Raw genomic sequence first — 23,172 nt, forward strand, 5'->3', positions numbered from 1 at the left:
GACACGACTGAGCGACTTTCACTTTCACTTTGAGTGTATCCCACTAAGTGTCTGATTATGTCCATGGAAATGATTATGTCCATGGAAATGATTATGTCCATGGGCAGTTGACTGGAGCAGACATGAAGCCCATCTGCCTTTTCTACTAGGCTTGTGTCTGAGGACGTCTGGTCTCATACTTAAAGGTTGAGGAAAGCCGTCTTGCTGAGCTATACCTGCCTTTGATGGCCCAGTAGCATGACTAAGTGTTAGTCGCTCAGTCATGTCTGGCTCTTTGCGACCCCATGGATGATAACCTGCCAGGCTCCACTCTCCATGGAATTCTCCAGGCCAAGAATACTGGAGTCAGTAGCCGTTCCCTTCTCCAAGGGATCTTTGCAACCCAGGGTCCCCTGCATTGCAGGCAGATTCTTTACCGTTTGAGCCACCAGGGAAGTATGACTAAGAGCCAAGGCAAATGAGAAAGGCAGGGGAGGGGGACGAAGCAGAAGCAGTAACGTGTGTGAGCCACAGCAAGGTGTCCGGGATGGCACTCAGACTGGTGATGACATCCCCAAGCAAAGGGAGGGTGCAGGGTATGCGATTAGGTGATAATGTATCAGACCAGCAAGTTACACTTATAACTTCCCTAACCATTTTGCTTCAGGTTAGTTTCCTGCATGCTTCTGTGAAGTAGCTGCTGAAAATGCAAAGGTTTATCTCCCACCATGGAAAGTGTCAGTTTCCTGGGAACCCTTGCTGTGGCCAGTGGCTCTTGTTCCTTCACAAGCAGGGCCTGGACCCTCCATTCTGAGGACAGCGTGCGTCCCAGTTAGTGGCTGTGGGGATGATGTTGTGAGATTGTCTAAGTCTCTGAAATGTGTCCAAAAGTGAAAGTAAAGCTGTTAAACCAACCCAGATGAATGCCTTGGAAGGTCTTCAGTGGATGGAGAACTACTATATCACTGCCCAGGGTTCTGGAAGGGAGCTGCTTTACTAGAGAGCTTAACAGTCATAAACCCTCCATCCCATACACACAGAGAACTGAGCTAAGCCCTGGGAACCTCTCTGCTAATGGGAAGAGCAATGGAATGTTGAAAAAGCAGGGAGAATACATGCTGTTGAAACGTTGGATTTTGCCCCTAAACTTCCAACCAGAGTAGCGTTCTCCCTCTGCCCCTCATGTGGTGCCAGTGCTTGAGTGCTAAGTCGTTTCAGTTGTGTCTTACTCTGCAATCCCATGGACTATAGCGCACCAGGCTCCTCTGTCCATGGGATTCTCCAGGCAAGAATACTGGAGTGGGTTGCTATGCCCCACTCCAGCAGATCTTCCCGACCCAGGGATCGAACCCACATCTCTTAAATCTCCTGCCTTGACAGGCAGGTTCTTTAGCACCTCCTGGGAAGCCCCATACAGTTTCAGGGAACACAGCAAACCTTCTGTGGACAAGAAGCAGAGAACTGAGGCCTCCACTTTCCTGGCTCTGCATTCTGGGCAGTGCCAGTGGAAGTGTCCCCTCCCTCTCTGCCTCCCACGCTGCTCGGATCTCTTAGGAACAGGACTCTGTCCTCCTTGGTCACGTCAGGCCTGCAGAGCCTTCCTAAGTCCCAGCCACAGCCAGCTTTCTAAATTGAGAAGGTGATGAATTTTTAAATTCTTGAACTTGCGCCGTAATAATCTTCCTGCCATCCCACACATTACGATGCAGGAAGGCAACAGATGTGTTTTCTTATGGTTCTGGGAACATGAAATATTGATGGGGGAAGAGAACATGGACATGGAATCAAGATTTGCCCACGACGAAGGCAGCGAATCTCACCCCAGCTTCTCCTTTTCCACCTTTATCCTCTGACACTTAGGGCTTGAAGCAAGCCCCAAACCCGTGAGAGCCCAGGCTAGTTCAACACAAGCTCTTAAAAAGCTGTGCAGGGAAATCTGTCTAAAAAGGTCTTTATCAGTCTCCAGGGACCAATTGCTAATGCGGCTAATACACGTTTGATCTATACAGATGATTTTTCCTTTGTCCCCAAGGGAACGTCTACAAACACTTTGGATTTACATGGTGCCAGGCCGAAGCGGGCTGTCGGAAAATAAATAGCATTTTAACACCCTCGAGCGTCAGTCCCCGGGATGAAAAGTAGCGTGTGGGCTCTTTTCTGAGTTTTATATCCAGGCTGTAGGACATAATCAAAACTTCATTTTTAGAGCATTTCTTTTCCTGGTGACATTTCACTCTGAGGCACCGCATTCTGAAGAGGAAAAGGAACATTCTGACTCCAAAAAGAAAAAAGGAGAATGTTTCATCCAGGACACTATTTCCAAACACATGTTTGAGCGCTATTGGATGCCAACATGTGTGGTACAAAAATACAAGATGGCTTTAAGAGGCACAGAGCTAATTTTTTTTAATACTTAATGTAATGTGTATTAGAAATTATATGTATGACATGTAGACACATGTTTAAGAATGTATATGTAGTTATACATAGCTACTACTTATAAACTGTGATTTCATCAATATTATTAGGATGAGGCTAAAATTAGAAACAGCAAGTCAGAAGAAAAATATTAAGTAACTGGAAGAAGCAAAGATTGGATGAAATGACAACTCTAGCTCCTGCAGGGAGAAGCTGGGTAGAGCCGAAGTGCAGAAGGTAGCAAGGGAATGACTAAGCTTGAGGAAACGCTGATGTAGGAAAATTCCCCACCAGTTGAATTAATGAGAGAGTTGAGGCCAGCCCTGCCCTTTCCCAGCCAGTGGTGATGAGGAGGAATCTGTGACCTTACATCCCTAGGCAGAAACATGGAACACACTGATGCCCTGGGGCTCAGTGGGATTTGAATCACATCTCCTTGTTGAATGAAGTCCTGTCTGTCTTGTGGTTTTAAGCAGAAAACTGCACATTCATAGTATCTCGATCCAACACGTCCTATCTACCCTCTCCCCAGTGGAAGGATATGAGACAGGATATTGCTGACCACTCAGAAGACATGCCTTTCAGAGAGGGAGTCCTTCAAATAAATGGGCTCTGCCCAGGATTCTCAAGCACTAGAGAAGAACTTACAATTCTCCTAGAACTTATAACTCATTTAGCATGTTTCTAGGGCCTCCCTGGTGGCTCAATGGTACAGAATTTGCCTGCCCATACAGGAGATGTGGGTTCAATCCTTGGTTCAGGAAGACTCTCTGGTGGAGGAGATGGCAACCCTTTCCAGTATTCTTACCTGGAAAATCCCATGGACAAAGGAACCTGACAGGCTATAGTCCATGGAGTTAAAAAAGAGTCGGACATGACTTAGCACGTAAGTAACAAGGATGTATCTAAGTCCATGGTGGAGAGATTATGACGACAGTACCTAGCCACTGAGTCTTCAGGATATGCTAGGCGTGTCTCATTAAGTCTAAACTTCAGAAGAACTAGATGACCCAGACAGCATTATCTCCGGTGTGTTTATACAGAAGCTAAAGTCAGGACATACACTACTCAGAGACTCAAATCCAGTTCTTTCTTAATGAGTAGTTGGACATCAGAGGCTGTGCTCCAGGGCTGAACGCTTTGGGGAACAGCTGTTCAGAAAAACCTGTAGTCCCATCATCAGTGGAATTTGAATATCCTACAAAACGCTCCCTGTGGTGCCCAGAGTTAAACTTTCCCTCTGGCAACAGGAAGTCACAGACAAAGAAAACTTTGACCATGATCTTTTTTCAGATCTGGCGAAGGTGGGGAAGGGGAACGATGGTTGATGTGGAAGGTGCAGTGCACGCGTGCTCGGTTGTGTCTGACTCCTTGTGACACTTTGGACTGTAACCCACCAGGGTCCTCTGACCAGGGGATCCTCCAGGCAAATACTGGAGTGGTTTACCATCTCCTCCTCCAGGGAATCTTCCTGACCCAGGGATCAAAGCCATGCCTCTTGCTTCTCCTGCTGTGGCAGGCAGATTCTTTACCACTGCACCACCTGGGAAGCCGACACGTGGGATGAAAAGTAGGGAAAGAAAATAACAAATCCATATAAATGAGAGGAATTTCTGTGCCAGGGTTCTCTTCCCAGCTCATTGTGAGCCTTGACTACATTGGGAAAATATCTTATCCTCTTCGATCTTCTTTTTCCTCAAATATATTGTGAGGGATTTGGACTAAATGGCCACTTAGTCCCATTAAAATCTTCTCAATCCTAGGATAAGTAGTTTATCTTGAGTTTGTCTTTGATATAGAATAGCTCAGAAAGAGAGAGTTGGGTTAGAGGATGGCTCAGATGGTAAAGAATCTACCTGCAATGCAGGAGACGTGGGTTCAATCCCTGGGTCCAGAAGATCTCCTGGAGAAGGGAATGGTGACCCACTCCAGTATTCTTGCCTGGGAGATCCCATGGACAGAGGAGCCTGGCAGGCTACAGTCCATGGGGTCACAGAAGAGTCGGACATGACTGAAGCAACTGACACTCACTCACAGTTGTTAAAACACGAGGAAAATCTTACCTTCACTGAATAACTCAGCCTCAAAAGGGAAAACAGAGCCACATCATCATAAAAGATCCCAGAAAGGGTTACACAGGGTATCTCATTCTAGAGCAGAAACAGAGGGCATGACACAGGAGGGACGGCGGGGCTCCATTCTACCCCATCCATAAACTCTCTCTGTGGTCTCTGTAAGGGATGCCCTGCTGCCTTCTGGCCACCCATAGCTTGGAATGTTGCAGAACAACAAAAATACCAAGAGTCCTCTTCCTAAAGAGCTTAACTTTAACTTGAGTGGGATAGGATGACTGTTGTTCTTTTGCTTCATTGAAGAAAGTTATTTAGATGAGGATTATACAATTTCTGAAGTCTCCAGTGGAAAGGATAACCTCAAACAATTGTTCTGCCTGATGAAGACAGGATGTAGATGCCCCAGGCTGTCCATTGTGTTGTTCTGGAAGTAAGGGCAGTTTCTCAATTCTACTGCCAACAAGACACACCCATGCCTCTTAGGTAGTCTCAGGAGTACATATTTAGTGCTGTTCATCCTTAGGGATGGAGTTTGAGCTTCCACCTAGGGGAAAAAAATCCCTAGAATTTAAAGAGCACCCAGAGTGCCTCCATATTATTTACAAAGGACGCCTATGTTGTGAGACTAGAAGTTGAACCCCACATGTTGTCAAAATACACACGGCCCAGCAGGATCAGTTACCCTCAGGTGAAGCAGAGCTGGTAAGGGAAAAAGTACTCAGCTTCATGCTGCACAATTTAGTATGTACCATGGAGGAAAAATATAAGAGAAATGTTAACAAAGCAAAATCATGACTTGTATTAGAAGGTGATTAGCTGTGATCTGCCCCATGAATAAAGCAGGGCCATGTTGCAACTTGATTTAGCTGCTGTGTTTCAGAAGAACTCATAATTCATGTTTCAACTGGAGAAATATCTTCAGTGAATGATGCAACATACCACATTTTTGTTCAGGTGGTTTGACAAGAAGTGAAAGGGAGTTATGTGAAACTTGAATTGAGATGAGGATCTCAGAGATGTCTGTGCAGTCCTGATGGTCATAGAGATGTAGTCACAGTATGTTTGGGTATTTCTTAGTAGTGAAATGTTGGAGAATCTGCTTCTTTTGAAGATTTATAATTCTGATAGTCCTCATTTACGTTAGAAAAGAAGTGTGGTTAATACTTCAAATACTGCCTATTAAGGACTTCCTTTGTTTGTGTATACAGAAGAGGATACAGTGATCTATTAACTAGGTCATTAGAGATGAGATATATGGGCAAACGTCTCTATTTTTCAAAGATACTGATACTAACCCGCGTATGTTATCATCCGTTGAAGATGCAGCCTTCATATGAAATAGGAGTTGGAAGTAGCGCTTTTCTCATTTGAAAGACTGAAAAATCTTGATCAGAACAAAAATGGCGTAAGGAAAATAATGAAACTTAAAATAAAAATTTAAAGTAGTCACTTTCTGAAAAAAAAAATGAAATTCATCATGTGGTTAAGTATTGGTCTTCTACACACAGTATTAAAACAAAGAGACTGGATTGAATCAAAACCAATTTATTGGGCAGTGAAATAAAAACTTGGAGTTCCACTGGTTTTACCTTTGGCCTTGTGAGAGGATGGAAGGAGCATTTGGCAGGATGTCAGACCTGTGGGTTACAATTGAGCTGTGCTGGGTGACATGAAATTGACTGAGTCCCTTAATCTCTCTGGTCTTCCTTGTCTTTTGTTCATAAAATTCTGCCTTTGTACTAGATTAGAGGTTTTCAGCCTTTGGTCCTTATAAATGGATGGAGGGCTCTAGATAATGGGATTTCAGGCCACTTTTCCTTCCATCTCAAGTAGAGCAGCCCTGTTTTGGATACCAACATTCTGAAATAGTTTTAGTTTACAGTTAATCAACAGAAAGGAATTCAATTGATCTGTAATGTGCTGGAATTTCCTTTAAAAAAAAAAATGTTTCACCATCTGCCTGTTAATACTCTCAGTTCTTCTCTTGTCTTTAGTTTTTATTGACATCTCTGTCATGGGGCAACTCATCTGAGCAAGTTTATTGAGGGAAACGAGCGCCATAACTAAAGTGCTTGGCACACAGATTGTCAATAACGATCTGATTGTTGAGGGAGTGCTTAGAGAACAGGCTCGGGCATCTGCAAACTAGTCAGGGTCAGCTTTGTGCCACTGAACTGATACACTTTTGGAAACTCATAGTAGCCAAGTTTATCGTGAGCTCGCAAGGTGCCAGGCACTGGGTTAAGCCCTGGACTTTTCTGATGGAATCCTCAAAATCCTGGAAGTGGGTCTCACTATCCATAGTTTCCAGATGAGAATACAGGCTCAGGACGGTTGAACAGCTCATCTGAGACCACAGATTCGCAAAGTACTGGTGGAGCCCCGGGTCTCACCCACACCACAGCTCTGGGGGAGCAGCATGAAGGGTATCCTTATCAAGGTTTTTAGCTTGAGGCTAGCCTCTGTGTTGCTGCTGCTGCTAAGTCACTTCAGTTGTGTCCAACTCTGTGCGACCCCATAGACGGCAGCCCACCAGGCTCCCCCGTCCCTGGGGTTTTCCAGGCAAGAACACTGGAGTGGGTTGCCATTTCCTTCTCCAGTGCATGAAAGTGAAAAGTGAAAGTGAAGTCACTCAGTCGTGTTTGATCCTCAGCGACCCCATGGACTGCAGCCTTCCAGGCTCCTCTTCCTCTGTCCATGGGATTTTCCAGGCAAGAGTACTGCAGTGGGGTGCCATTGCCTTCTCCAGCCTCTGTGTTAATGACTGCTTAGTTCCTGGAGGAATAATGATACTCTTGAGTCACCTTTCTCCCAAGGGATCATCTCTGTTCTCATCACTCTTGTTAGTTGCTTCTAAGTCCTTTCCAAGAGAGATTACAATGTGGGTGGGATTCCTTTGTGGAGAGGATAAGAGAAGTCACTTCTAGCTGGGAGCACAGTGGTTACCCTCTGTGGCCAAGGCCTGCTTAAGGGTCCGTGGATGGGATGAACCAGTGTTCTGGGTCTCAGCAGCTGATACCGCAACTTGAAGTCATCCCGTCGGGCAACTTGTATATGCTTTCCATTCATCAGATCTTTGGGTGCCTGGGTTATATCATTCTGTGATGTGTGAGTGTGAGAGTGTGTGTGCGTGTGTTCCATCACGCTTCCTTTCATCTGTTTACGGTTGAGGAAAGCACTGCTGCTTCATGCACCGGAGCAGATTCCCCATTGCTTTGCTACTGCGTGCATCAGAAAGTGGGCTTGCCTGCTCCGGCTCTGCTCCACTGACCCACACTGTGTTCTCTACATTGTTGCCGTCTCACACACCAATCTTCCACCCAAGATATCTGAGTGGGGATGGACTAAGTCATTGGAAGTGACAGTCACTTAAAAAAAAAAAAAAAAAAAAACTGGCACAACACAGGAATTCACGTTCAAAGGAAGCCTTTGGAGAGAGGCAGGTCGCTCCTTTCTCCTTGTGTTCCTAGATGAGACAATTGCCTTTCCCTCAGCCAACTTCTTGCCCACATCCACTGACTTCACTGTGAGGTCCTGCCAAAGGTGGTTTCACTAAGCGGTGCCTGGGGCTTTCACAAAGTGAAGTCACCTCTGCCTGCCAAGCAGGGACTTTCTAGCTAGACAGGGAGGGGGGAGATGCATAGCCTTCTTGCTACTCCTACAGAGGAGGAAGTGGCTGTCATCGGCCTTCCTCAGCTGTGCCTGCGTGCAGCGCCTTCTGCCTGTGGCTAAGAGACCCGTTTCAGAAAGTGTGGCCGAGCTATTGACAAGAAGGGAGATGGTGGACGGCAACTTGGAGAGTTGTTCATTTTGCTGAAGAGGACACTTGAGGCCAGGATGGTTGCTCTACTTGGCTGAATCCATGGTCTTCCCGTCTAGGGCTGTGACTTGGATGGGGCACCAAGGAGCAGTTGGTGGGGGAGCATGATTGCTCTTCATCCAGCTTGAAAGGTTAGTCGTGTTGCCAAATGCTTCCTTCCTTCCCTTAACAGCCCATTCTAAATCAATCTTCCATGAATCCATCAAAATGGCTTTCGGATAGTGCCTTCACTGTGCTGCTTCCACATCAGTGTCCTCAACCCAGGGAGGCCACTTGCTGGATTATTCCCCAGACTCTTACTTGAACTTCCTCCCTGAAGTTTGCCTTCCGCCCACTCCAGGGAAAGTGTCCTTTTCTCTCAGCTCGTTTGCCGTTGTGACCATATTTCAGAGCTCTCTTGGCTCGTAGTAGGTGAGCTGGACCACGCCTCAAAGTGCTTTTGTTTCCTCTGAAAGAGGTTGAATCTGGGAAGGGAGTGGGGGGGTGAAAAAATATATGTGGGAACGGTTTAATTGTGTCCATGAGGATTCTCAGTAATTCAGGATGCCAGTGTGTGTTTTCCAGAGCCTAGAGCTGACATAAATAATGTAGCATACCTCGCTCTGTGCAGGCTTGCCGAGGAATGCTGATGGAGAAAGAGCCAAACTGGGATCTAAAGCTCCCGGCTCCCGGCACAGCCTTTAAAATCCTTTTATTGAGTAGTAGTTTGGAATCGGCAGCCAGGGCCTTGGCGGGCTGTCTCCACCAGGAAAAGCTGACGGAGGAGTAACCTTGGAGGGAGCCGCCTCGCTGGATTTCAGGAAGACGAGAGTCTGGCGCAGCCTGGCCAGCTCCCATGAATGACTGGTTCATTTCACTCTGTGTTCCTAATCCCAGAAGGAATAGGACAGCTCTGTGAAGTCCCTGAAAGCCTGGTAAGTGTGCAGCTGTTGCTAACAAGATATGACTGGCCCCTCCAACGTAGTTAAAAGCATCTTGCTTTGCCTTTTAGAGCCTCTCGCCTTAATGGTGTAAGAGCCAAATGAGCTTTGTGGGACAGCTAACCCCAAATGAAGTCCTGCGACTTAAGCTCATTGAAAGCCGAAGTCTGTGCTGGCGAGAGCCAGAGGGGCCACAAACGCCACAGTTCATTTGCAGGAAGGAAACAAATGTGGCTTTACGTGGGATTTTTACAGGAGGTCTGCCAAGCCAAATATCCAATTGAAGCATTTCCAGATTGTGATTTAAAGTACAACTTAAGCCTTGTCTCGGGTACAAATTATACAAGTGAGGGAAGAGATGGGGGATGAGGAGGATGGCGTAGTGAAATGTTAGAAAGAATTCTCTGTTGTTGATATTAAGGGACAAATTCTGGCCATTCAGTAAAGAAGGATGACTCCTCCTTATACTCTGGGGGTTGAGAGAAGGAACCTCAGGGAACATTTGTGTGTTTTTTTTTTTTTTTTTTTGTCTTTCTTTTTGATTAAGGCATTTGTGGTCTAGAAAGAAGATTAAAGCAGGATCCGTTTCATTTGTTTAGTTTGCCTCACAGACATGAAGCTTCAGAATGGTAAGTGTCAATTATATTCCTACCTGTTGGGGAACTAGCCGGGAGCAGGAGACCTGAGCAAAGATGTGGTACTGCTTCCAGACTATTTTGCAGTTTCTGGCCAGTAATAGGAGCTGGTGTGTCAACAGAGAGAAAGTATAGATATCAAGTTTGGTTGGACTGGAAGGGTCTGTGCAACTTGCCCTTTAAGAGATGGTTCTTGCTGGTTTGACAATGATGGGACCTTTTTTAAGTGGGTTAAGGTATAACCCACTTAAATTGACTAGAAAAAAATGTAAAAATATTCAGACAGTTTCATTCTGGGACATGAGTATTTTTTTTCCTTTTGAAGTTGCTACATAGTTGGTGGGATTTTTCCCCTCTGTTTAAAAAGTATCATCCAAATGTGTTTTATAAAATAGCATTTGGAAATTTTGCTTGTGGTATGATCCTATGCTTTTAACCATCTTATTGAACTAGTTGGAAAGGAGCGACGTTTTTTGGTCTGAACTTCATTTCACTCTCCCAAAAGTGCCCTTGGTGTGTTTACCTGCTGCTTTAAGGGGTTCCAGCAAAACTTTTATTCAGTTATCACAAGCCCTCTGCGTGGGCCTCTCTGCTTGTGGAAATACATTCCTAAAACAGAGTAGTTGTTTTGTCTTGCTCTTTTTACCTTGTTGGTTTTTGTCATGGTAGAAAAGGACATGAGGCCGGGACAGTTTAACTGAGATTTCTTTAGCCTGAAATCTGTGGTCTTACAGATCTGTTTCAACTGTTTTCTAGCAAGCCTTACATTCTTTAGCCATTCGTGAGCCCGTCTGTGAAATGGGCTTGAGACCTGAGAAAATGTAACACCTCTGCACTCTGGAACTCTCAGTCATGGTGGTAAATATTTGAAAGGGAAAAATTGTAATAGAGAGTTGGCTAAGGGTCTGTCTGCAAGCTGTTCTCTGTGGGCCTGACTTTAGAAATGCTGGAAGCACCTGAAAACTGTCACTTGTTGGTTTTTATTTATAAGCGCATTAGGATAAAGTACGGTTTACGTGGTAACTGCAGAGAGAAATACAATACTCCCGATAAACAAAACTCGGCTTATATAACCAAAAAGTGACCTGGAGGAATGTGAGGGCTTGATAGAAGGCCCCGGTTCTCGGGTGCAGAGTCACAGCTTCATGTTTAATTTAACAAAACATTAAACATTTCATGTTTAATTTAATGAAACATTAGAGCAGTAGGATTTGTCACCTTCATGACAGAATGTCAGAACTCTGGGATAGTTGAAGAATATATGTTCTTTCTGCAGAATTCACATGTGACACTTGGAAATGTTTCACATCCAAAGACCTTTGCTTTATTTAGGGGCCTTTTTCCCCCTCTGAGCGACACCAAAAAAGCAAAAATGCAAGTAAAACAACAAAAACAGCACCACATTAGGCATGCACTACTAGTCTAGCTAATTTTAGGGGGGCTATTAGCAGGCGTTTAGGCAAATCTATTAACATTTAGCATCAGCACAAATGCAATCGCATTTCTTCTTCTTGTGCTTCTGACAAAATGAGCACAAGGATCTCCAGGACAACAAAAGAATGGATATTGCAGTCTCATTTGTTATGTAGTAAACTTTTTATTTAACCCACTTGGATTTTTTTTTTTAATGAGCTATTTAAGAAAGTGGGATGTGATATTTGGGGAAAATTGAAGGTAATGTATCTGTTTGATAAAGATTGTTACCAGTGAGAAAGAAGAAATCCTTGGTATGGCATTGCTTGCCAGTACATTTTTTTTTTCCTCCTCTTAGTGGGAAAAATGTGGTTGGTGGTTGATAATGCTACTTTGCCTTTGGCTTGTGATGGAAGATTTTCCTTTTTGTATTTCCAAGTGCAAAAATATAGATATGCCCTACCTCCCTGTCCAAATTCGTGAGGCTCTGTTTTCCTCTCATGCTTTCAATGTTTAGTTTCTTTCAGTAGAAAAGAAGACTTTATATTTGAGCCATGAAGATGATTAGCAATTCATAAAACATATGTGAGAGCGTACAGATGTGTGTTTACACACACATGCATACATATACATATGCACACAGCATACAGACATACAAAAGCCTCCCCCCAGATTCTGCCTCCATTCCTTTGAATTATCCCTTGCCCCGTTTCTGGAGTGTTTTTATCCAACACGACCAGCACAGAATTTTGCGAGTATGGTATCTGGCTTTGTGATGGCAGGAGTATGAATACCTCTCCGTGTTATTATAGACTCAGTCTGAATGTGTGTGCTTCCTTGCACGCCTTGAAGTGGCTGAGACCAGATGCTTCAGCGAGAGATGTCATATTAATGCAATTCAGAGGAGCATATGGCAAGAGAAAAATCGTTACGACAGTGACTGACCTAAAGAGCAAGTAGCATTTTTAACCTTAAAAAAAAAATTGTTTTAACCCTCTCCTAAGTAGCAGCAGATACTTTCTTGAGTTGATTTTTCTTTTAACTCTCCTGGAGGTTGCATTCAGGATTGGGGGTACAAAGGAATAGCCTGGACTGCTAGGGAGCCCTATTTACTTTGACGTGGGGGCAGAGGGGAAGGCAGGATGGTTGGCCTGTGCTCACTCACCACCCACTCCCCAGGAGGGCCTTTGGGTCCAAGGGCTGAGATCCAGTGGGGTCAGGGGGCAGCTTATCTTTGACTGCCTTGATGACACCCCAACCCTGCCCTGAAGAGCCCCCCAGCTGAGGAGCCTACTGCCTATGTAATCCCTTTCTGACCACCGTCCCATCCCACTGGTGGCTCTCTTCCCTTCAAAGCGCCTCTTTTGAGGCCTGTTTCTGTGCTGGCACTCTGACAGGCACTGGAGGGAAAAGCAAATGAGACGTGGTCCCCATCCTGAAGGAGCTCCCGTCTCATGGGGAAGGGCGGCCAACAGAAATGCAGACTGCATAGTCCTCGGTGCTGAGGAAGGAAAGTCTTGAACGGCCACAGGCACCAGATGGGTGCAGAGGAAGAAGGTCAGGAAACAGGAAAGGCTTGGTAGAGGCCGTTGATCAAGAGAAGTAGCCCGGAAGCTTCCCTTGGAAGATGTGGGGTGGGGTCTTGTGGGCCCTGAAAATGGCCAGTCGTGGGCTTCCCTGGTGACTCAGATGGTAAAGAATCTGCCTGCAGTGCAGGAGGCCGGGTTCGATCCCTGAGTCAGGAAGATCCCCTGGAGGAGGGAATGGCAACCCACTTCAGTATTCTTGCCTGGTGGACGACAGCCCATGGGGTTGCAGAGAGTCAGACATGACTGAGTGGCTTTCACTTTCCCTTTGGCAGATCACTTCAGGTGCTCAGTCCAGGAAGGTAGGTACACAGGGCATGATGAAGGCAAAGGATTGGACTAGATGGGTGGGTGGAGCCCTCGTGGTTATTGGCTTTCCATACCCTCCAGTCTGGGCCACTCTCTTAAAAGTGTAAAGCAGCCAGGCTGTTCGTGGCAGTAAGCACAGTGAAGGCCAGACACTGGGCATTAGGAGAGAACTCCTGAGCTTTGCAATTTCCATTCCTAATTCAACTTAAAAAAAAAAAAATTGCACCGGCTGCCACCATGTGAACCAAACAATTAAATGCAAAGGTCCCAGATGGAGCCTCGGGGCTGCTAGCTGGCATCCTCCACATGTGGACAAGAGGATGTCTACAAAGAGATTTCACCCTCCGGCTCAAATCCAACTAGCTTTCGATCTAAAAGGAGTTTAGAGAGACGTGTTTCCATATACATAAACAGTGTGTTTCGAGACACAGCGTCTCCAAAATTCTCTAACTTTCAAGTGCTCTCACTTGAAATTCTGGTTGTGGGGCAGAGGGTCAAAATACATATATCTATGTTTACCTGTGCTTTGCAGGTATTTATATAGTAGTGGGTGTGTGCAGTTTCCTTCACGGAGTCAAAGCTCCTGGAGGTGGAATCAGAAATCTGGGTTGAAATGCCGACCTCATGAATAAAGACATACACAGTCAGCCTGTCTCAGCTAATGAGGGCCTTTGTGTTTAGCCCATGGAGAAGGAAATGGCAACCCACTCCAGTATTCTTGTCTGAAGAATCCCATGGACAGAGGAGCCTGGCGGGCTACAGTCCAGGGGATTGCAGAGTCGGACCCAACTGAGCACTCACACATGTGCTTAGCCCATGCTATAGGAGGTTTGGGGGCATTTTTCCTTTGTATTCAATTTTTTGTATCTTCTCATCAGCAGCAGAACTCTCTACCCTCCAGTCATGGCAGAAAAGCTCCCGCTGCTGTTAGAGAGCCCTCGCGGGTTCTGCGCTATCTTTTGAGAATGCAGCCCCCACTGAGTGAGGTGGTGGGAAGGAGGCTGCCAGCGATTGCCTTGACCTTGACTCCATGCTACCACTTGACCTGCATCTGGCCCCAGGTTGGGATGCGTGCCAGTCTGTCGGCTGTGCATCACAGGAGAGACCAGCCAGAGGAGCCCATCCATCATCCCGCAGGCTCTGCCTCCCAAATTGTCAGGACTCCCGGGGTGTTAAGAGCTGGGCCAGCGATGAGCGACCCAGGCCTGGGCCCTGGCTCTCTGGCTGCTTTTAAGGATGGGTGCTGACATGTGAATTTTTTCAAGTGACTGACCCCTCCCTGCCCTAATTTATCTGTCTGAAGAGTGGAGAGTAATACTTCTCAACTCTGTGAAAATAATAATGATTTTTTTTTTAATTTGACCAATATATCAGCTCAGACCCTAGTCCTGCAAACCAGCCACAACTGCTGTGCATTCCCGGATTCCCTGGGCTCCTGCTCTCATTTCCATCCCCAGGCCTGCCACCCAGGCCCAGCGGCCTGGCCTATCACAGTGCCGGCACGAGTTCCTTTCTCTCCGCTTCATATCAATCCACTTGTAGAATTCGGCCCCTTTCTCCTGGCACGTACAGAAAAGGCATCACAACCTGGCGAACAAACACACAGGCAAACACAGTCAGTCGCCCAAGACCTCTGAGCAGAGTACGCTGAAGAATTGCATCTGCAGGCCATAAAATGGACTTTGGAATATTTTATGCCCTCCACGCATTCCAGTATTCTTGCCTGGAGAAGCCCCATGGACAGAGGAGCCTGGCGGGTTACAATCTATGGGGTCGCAAAGAGTCAGAAATTACTGAGATAAGCATGTGCGCACGTGCGTGCACACCCACACACACACTCGTGCCCACTCTCCACTTCTTAGGGCTTCCTAGGTGGAGCTAGTGGTAAGGAACCTGCCTGCCAATGCAGGAGACACAGGAGACATGAGTTCAATCCATGGGTCAGGAAGATGCCCTAGAGAAGGGCAGGACAACCCACTCCAGTATTCTTACCTGAAGAATCCCATGGACAGAGGAGCCTGGAGGACTAGAGTCCATGGGGTTACGAAAAAGTTGTACATGACTGAAGCATTAGCACACACCCCCTTCTTAAACAGTTGCTGAAGCTCTAGGAAGCGAAGTCAATAATGATCTGTCTACCTACTCCACCTGCCCACCAAGCTCCATGCGGTGTCTGTCTCTTTCCTAACTGACCAGAAATTCAGTGTTTCTCCCATTATGCTTACGCAGAGCAGGTCAGCAGTCTTCACCTCTGCCCCCAGAGCCAGTGCCCTTGGCATGATGTTGGCAGACAGAAGCCAGTCTGTTCCTCGCTTGGCCTCTCTCCCTATCTCAGCAGATTCTGCTGGAGGAAGACAGTCAGAGAGAGATTTAGCTCCTTGAAGAGCTGAATAATACCACTTCCCATCACCAAACTCTAAGCCACCAGAAAGGAAAAGCTGTTAGGTTCTTGTTTTAAATAAGAGTTTTTCAGACATAGTGCGTTATGTATTTCATTATGCTTTTCAATGCCCTTCCCCCATGGCCAGTTGATTGACATATTGATTATAGAGGTAGTGTGGCTGAGTAAGAGTCCAGACTCTGATGCTTGGCCCCTTGTGTGACCCTGAGCGAGTTAAAGTTCTCTGCTGCGCTGTGCTCAGTCGTGTCTGACTCTTTGCTTCCCCATGGACTATAGACCACCAGACTCCTCTGTCCATGGGATTCTCCAGGCAAGAATACTGGAGTGGGTTGCCATTTCCTCCTCCAAAGTTCTCTGAGCTCCAGGTAAATGAGGGGTCATCTTGGTGTCTCTCTGATCCCTCTTATGTGATTCAGTGAGATGTTATCTCAGAACTGGGCACGTGCAATGGTGGTTTCTTCGGGTGTCGGCATTGATTTTCCTCCAAATTTTATGATGGGATTGTTGCTTTTATTTCCAAAGAAAGAGGAAGAATTTCAGTTGAACTTGGCAGGGCGCTGAGATTCTGGCAGAACACACCCCAGCCCACCACATAGAAATTGACACAAGTTAGGGACGTCCCTCCTGTTCAAGACAGAAGGTGTTGTGGGGGGCAGGGAGGTGGTCCTGCTAGCTTCCTCCATGCAGGCTTTTGGGTTGGTGTCTGTTTCTCTTCAGTCACCATCTTTCCTACTGCTCACAGACCCGAAATGGTTCAGAATAACCGGCCATAGCAGAACTTTTTTTTTTTTCCCCAAGCAGAGTATTACCAGAAATGCAAACACTCAAAATTATCTCATTCATCTCTGGTGGCAGAGAATCCAATTGTTCGCTCTTGGTTTGAGTCCTCAGAGGGCGGGGCTGGCAGGGGGGCAAGGACAATTATGGCGACTAAATTTTAATCAACAGTTTCAGTGACAATATTGAATTAAAAAGTTACTAGCTACTAGTTAGAGCACGGCTCAGCTCCTACACGGGCAAATCAGTCATTCTGTGGTGATTAACATCTATTCAGAACAGAGAATGTATTATGGGTACCAAATTATCATAGGAATTAATGCAGTCTTTTTAAAGGGCTTAAAATATGTTAATAAATACAGTATTCCAGCACCTGCAGCTCAAGAAACTAAAGTCATTAAAGATGGATATAATTATATTTATTATTGCAGGGATCTAGGTGGGGGAGAAAACAGTTTAATGAGCATGAATGAAACAGGGGTTCTTTATTTAAAACTTCTTACCTAAAGAAACTGTTCCCTTTGAGGAAGGAGGTATTTCATAGAATTGTTGAATTAGAGAACTATACAAAAGGTGAATTAGAGACAGTAATATTCTAAGTTTGGGGCAATGAACTTCAGAGGTCCGCTGGGGACATGGCAAAACTCTCCACTTCCTTGGCATTGAGCTTGGCATGGGATTCAGCATCCCCCGGCTTCAGTTTCCTCCACCTTCCCATTTATGTTTCACCCAAGAGCCCCAGCCTTTTTGCAGTTTCTAAAACATACCCAGCTCTTGCCCACCCCAGGGCCTTAGCATGTGCTTTTACCTTGGTCTGAGGTTTATTTTATACTACTTTATTAGTACAATGCTAGGCTCCATCCCCAAACAAATTTTCCTTACCAGCTCATTTAATCCTCACAACAGTCTGATGGACTAAATCAATCTCCTTAACAGCTCCATTCTGTAGACAAGGAAATGAGTCAAAAGGAGGTCAAGGGCCTTGCCCTGGGTCTTGCTAACTTGAGGTCTCCTCTTTGCCACCAAGTTTTGTTGCTTCTTTGTGGGGTCGGCCACTACCAGCTCTCAGCTCATATGCTGTCCCTGGCAGCTTAATCTCATTCATTCTCCCCCATGGAACTTTTCAGGATCTAGCTTATCCTCTGCAGCACATATTGTGTTAGTTGCTCAGTTGTGTCTGACTCTTTGTGACCTCATGGACTGTAGCCTGCCAGGCTCCTCTGTTCATGGGATTCTCCAGGCATGAATGCTGGAGTGGGTTGCCCTGCCTTCCCCCAGGGGATCTTCCCATCCCAGGCATCGCACCCAGATCTCCCGCACTGCAGGCAGATTCTTCACTGTCTGAGCCACCGTTAGACGCATGTGTGTTTTCAGTCGTTTTCATTTTCTGGCACTATCATCATGTCCGTGAAGACAGCAACTGTTCTTGTTTGATGCTCTATCCCCAATCGTATTCAAGTAACTGACATTTAATAAGTACTGAATAAATATTTGTTTAATGGGTCTTTGAATTCATATGTACAGCATTTGCTGTCTGTAGCCAGAATAAATGGTATTTTTCATCTATCTGTCTATCCACATAGATTGACAAATAAGTGAAACAAAATTGTTTTTCAAATTTTCAAAAGGAGAAGGTAACTTTCTTTTTGTGATTAAATCCTTCTTAGTCAATTGATATAAAAATGGCAGCCTAGTATAGCCATGTCAGTATTAAATCTGGGTCTTTAGTAGAGACAAAAAGTTGTAGAACATTTATAGAGATTGATCAGTAAATAATCAGAGAAGCTGAGAGGAGAAGCCACTTGCTCAAGTTTGGGAGGGGGTCAGGACTGGATTCAAGAGCAAACCCTAGTGCTCTTGGCTCATGATCCAGTGTTGTTTCTGCACATCTGCCTTGCTTACACGGTCACCCAAGCTGATAGCATCAAGAGAAACTCATCAGAAATGGAAGAGCACTTAAGACTAACTGTGGCTGCTGCTGAGAACGTTGTATTTGGCAGGTCAGGAGTGGTGGATTGAAGTGCTCTTATTTTCTTAAATCTTGGGGGTGTTGGAGGTGAAAATTAACTGTCTGTCCTCGTGGTGGAATGCATTTGAAATGCTATTTCCTGTTATGAAGTGAAAGAAGAAAAATAAACACACATCATGTGGAATTAGAAATGGAGATCACAATTCTAAACATCACACCCTAGAGGAAGATACCACCTTTGAGAAACTACCTCAGTTCTCTGGTTTGCCAGCTTATAGGGAATATGGTCTGGCTCCTAAAATCCCCAACACCATGAATTTTTTGTTTTTACAATTTAGAAGCCATGGATCACATTGAGAATGTGATTAAACTTTTGGGCCATATGCCCAGAGAAAAGGAATATGGACAAACGTGAGATGTTTTGCAGATTATTTCAGGGAGCTCATGGACACAATTTTGTCCATTTCATAGATCTCTAGAGACCCATGGATTTCGATTTAAGAAGTCCTGGTAGCACAGAATGCATAATAATATTAGTTAATTATAATAGCTAATATTTATTAAGCACTTATGTGTCAGATACTTGGCTCATTAGATAGATAGGTATGCTTTCTATGTGAATTATGCATATATGTAAATTTTTTATTTAATTCTCAGGGGTCACAGTTGTTCCCATTTTGCAGATGAGGAAGCTGAGAATCAGAAGAAGCTAAATAAGCCAGAAAATATTGGAACCTGGATTAGAACCCAGGTGATTTGATACCATAGCCACATAAAGGCAGGCATAGGACATTTTCATAAAGTAGGCCTTGATCATATTGTATGCAATGCTGTGGTAAATCCCATGGTAGCAGATACATGGTAGAAGATACAGGCTAAATAGAACACCTTTAGAGTGTCGGAATCCCTGATAGCTCAGTTGGTAAAGAATGAGCAATGCAAGAGACCTGGGTTCAATCCCTAGGTTGGGAAGATGCCCTGGTGAAGAGAAAGGCTACCCACTCCAGTATTCTGGCCTAGACAATTCCATGGACTGTATATCCATGGGATTGCAAAGAGTCAGACATGACTGAGCGACTTTCACTTTCACTTTAGAGTGTCAGTGAAAGCTATGAAGGGCTGGAGACTCCATGCTCCAGGTCTTTCATTTCCTCAGAGAAGCAATCAGAATGGTATCGGGGTATCTCCTCTTTCCAAGAACTTCCCTCCACCTTCCCACATACTGGGAGACTGGAGTACCAAGGAACTAAATGGTAGTTCTTGTGGTTTTATTATTGCCCGTGTTTAGATCGGGGCTTCCCTGGTGGCTCAGACAGTAAAGAATCCACCTGCAATGCAGGAGACCCAGGTTCAATCCCTGGGTTGGGAAGATCCCCTGGAGAAGGGAATGGCTACCCCCCTCCAGTATTCTTGCCTGGAGAATTCCATGGAGCCTGGCGAGCTACAGTCCATGGGGTCACAAAGAGTCGGACATGACTGAGTGGCTAACACATACATATTTAGTTAACTTTCAATTTGATAGTGTCTGTCATCAGATGGGCAGATGGGCCCTGTCTGAATGTGAAGCCATCTTAAGAATATTCAGAACCACTTTACAAGAGGCTATTAGTTTGAGAAGTATTCAATTATTTCTTGCTTTCCTCAGGAGGATAAACAGTGAACCCATTAGAAGTTGCTTGAGAGTGTTCCTGTGACCACTTTTTCTTCCTCCTTTCTTTTTTGAAGGAAACAAAACGTTATTTTTACTTAGATGTGGATGTCATTTATCAAGTTAGAACTAATAACTTGAATGAATTTGCATATTTCCATTGTTTTATTTTTCATTCATTGGGATTTATCTAGCCATTTCATTTGTGATTGATGTCCTAAGCACTTGCTTTGGTCTAGGCCCTTGGCTGGGTACTGAGAATAAAGAAGTGAGTCAGATACAGCATGTGGCCTCAAGGAGTCTAGTAGGAGAGCAGGCCGTGTGAACAAATCTGTGTAAGGCGTTGCAGTGTGTAGTACAGCGTGGAAGCAGCTGCCGGAGTAGTTGGTCGACTCGCGTTCAGAAGATTATCACTGGCTACGCGGGCGGGAAAAATGTGTTCCCTAGAATACAGATTCTTAAACTTGAGTAGGCATCAGAAACCCCCAGAGGGCTTGTTAAAACAAGATTAATGGGCCCCAACCTGAGATTCTAATTCCATATGTATGGAGTTGGTCCTCAAATCTGCATTTCTAAGGAAGTTCTCAGATAATGGTAACGCTGCTGGTCCAGGGAACACACTTTGAGAACCCCTCTTCTAGCCTTTCCAGAGGACGGATGATATAGAAAATATTCTTTACTGTTTCTATGGTTTTATCCCCTAAGTTAAAAATATTTCATCCTCTTGTTACTGAGTCCAGGTTCACACCACTCACCGCACAACAGGCCAGTAAATTGAGAGACGAGTTGTTGGGGCAAGGAATAAGAACTGTATTCAGAAAGAGCAGACCAAGAAAGAGAGTGTCCACTAGAATCATCTTAATGGAGTTAGAATTCAAGCTTCTTTTATACTGAAAGAGGAGGGGTGTGGTTGGTTGGTACAAACTTCTTGGTATCTGAATCCTTTGTTTTTGCAGCTGTTTACAAAGGTCAGGTCCTGATGTTCCTATAAACCTCCAACAAGTCAAATATTATTCTCTATTCTGCAACTTTTTATCTCTAAGAATGGAAAAGTATTATACCTTTAAAGCCAGAGCCTTGAGAATAGGCTCTCCTGTGTATTTTAGACTATTGGTGGCATTCTTAACTTGTAGCAAAAAAACAGTAGGATACAAAGGTTAAAGTAAAAGAAACAGGTCCAGTATGGAGTCATATTTGTTCTTCCCTGTTATACTCTCTCTGTCTTGTTTAAGGTTTCCTTATAAAAGTGTATGCTTCTGTTCTCGCCTTTGAAAGTATAGTTCTGTAGTGTTCTCCAAGTTTTCCTTTTTAAGTTCTTGACTTTGACCTCTCATAGGAGGGAACAGCGAGATGCTAAGAGAAATGATAGACCACTTAACAAGAATCATGTATAAATTCTAGTGGATGTGAGGGTGTGAGGATGAGTTTCTTATAAAACAGTGGTTAGCACTGAGTCTTACAAAATACTGTGGATGGACAATTAAATAAACAAGGCAGTCAGATTTCAGATCCCCTCCCGTACATCCTCAGGTCATCCCACATCCTATGGGCCCCACATCATGCTCACAGAGAAATGAAAGAGAGAGACAAGCGACCAAGGAACACCCAAAAAAAGTCTTACACGGTGAGAGTATTGCAGGCTTTTCATAAATAGAGTCACGTTTTTGGCCAAATGCAATGGAAAATGTGAACTCGTGTCAGAAAACAATACCCAGTTTCTAGATTAATGATTCTTCCTCTTTTTCTTTATTCTTTTGGCCCATTTTGCACAGCAAATAAGAACCTTGTGGACAGAAAGATCATCATTTGTCAATCCTTTTGCAGCAATTTTCCTAACAGTTCTTTCAGCTCTAAATGCTTTTAAGCATCTGTCAGTAGCATATAATAGCCTTAATGGGAGGGGAAAACAACAACAACAACAGTAACAACTCTTCGTTGCATAAGAATGAACTTAGTGTCTCTCCCCTTCCTGGACACAGTGAAAATGATCGTCCGTCCATATGTGGGTTTCCACACGCAGCTGTGCTGTTATTGTTTGTGCGTAGACCTTAAGTTGTCTGTAATTTTTATGTGTGGAGGAATGATGCCAATTGAGACAGAGAATGGACCCCCTCCCCCCCAAAAAAATTCAGTGTCTCAGTGATGAGACAAGTCAATAAACAGCTTGATTACTAATTCATTCAGGAACAAAAATAATGGCGTTCTAAAGTAGAATGACCAAATCCAATAACTAACTGTTTGTCAGGGCAGTAATAATGGTATTTGTATCTCTTTTAATTGGCTTTAACCTTTCCCTTCATGTGTGCAGTATTAAAAAATTAAAGAGGAGAGTATTTAGAGGCATGGATTTACGGCACTGTGTGGATTACATGCTTTTAATGAGGTCAGGACAATAAACCATCTGAGCAGAACCTGCTGCCCAGTGATGAATTACTCCCTTTTACAACAGATAGAAGACAGCCAGTGTGTGGGCACACGCATGCTCACAGGCTCATCTGTAGACCAGGTGATGCTCTGCTTCGCTGTTGAGCTAACAGAGTGTTTCCAGTTACAAGGAGGGTCCAGAACTTTTCAAAATACAGAGCTGTAATATACCAGGTGAAAAAGAGAAACTCGCAGACTAGAATGCACAGTGTGTATGTTAGATATTGACTCATGCATGTCTGTTCATGTTGCAAGTACATGTGGATAGACGAAGGAATGATGGAGAGAAGGAAAAGAGAGAATGGGAGGAATGGAAGGAGGGAAGGAGAGGGGAAGGGCAAGAAGCACAGATAATGTGGAAGGAGCATGCTGTAGTGTTCTGGAGCTGGCTTGGATTGTCATGTAGAGTTGATTATGTAACAGCCTTTCCCGATTCCATCAAAACTGCAGCTGAAAATTGCACATGGTGGATGTATCGACCCCACAGAAATAAGCAAATGCTATTATAAACCAGAACTTTTTTTCTGCAAAGCCAATTGTTAAGCTTTTGGACATGCAACGAATACTGCTGGACATACAACAAACCAGAGTGTTTATATCTAGAAAGCAGGTTGACTAGGAGAAGGAGTGGTCCATGAAGCAGAAGTGTTGGGGCTGAGAAACAAGTATGTTTCCTCTTTATTGCTACAGTTTCCAATAGCATTTATTACTTTATAGTAATAATAATTGCTTTTAACAGTTCGTTGTAAAATTGTTCCACAAATATCACTGAAACATTTTTTAAAATATATAGAATTAATC

The 23,172-nt window shown here is 44.6% G+C and overlaps 1 protein-coding gene across 3 annotated transcripts in view; it reads left to right on the top strand.

The window, feature by feature from the left end:
* The window catches only part of LOC133251611 (teneurin-2), a 764,810-nt gene that overhangs the window by 267,705 nt on the left and 473,933 nt on the right, over window positions 1–23,172 (top strand). The window contains exons 1-2 of one of the 3 annotated variants that reach the window (XM_061424273.1): window positions 8,774–9,203; window positions 9,757–9,838. The exons of the other annotated variants lie outside the window; for them this stretch is intronic. Coding sequence (XP_061280257.1) covers window positions 9,823–9,838 — 16 coding nt within the window. The 5' untranslated portion in view covers window positions 8,774–9,203; window positions 9,757–9,822. Of the gene's footprint in view, window positions 1–8,773; window positions 9,204–9,756; window positions 9,839–23,172 lie in introns of those variants that run through there. 3 annotated transcript variants of the gene reach the window in all.

Source organism: Bos javanicus, chromosome 7 (assembly GCF_032452875.1).
Source record: "Bos javanicus breed banteng chromosome 7, ARS-OSU_banteng_1.0, whole genome shotgun sequence".
Classification (NCBI taxonomy): domain Eukaryota; kingdom Metazoa; phylum Chordata; class Mammalia; order Artiodactyla; family Bovidae; genus Bos; species Bos javanicus.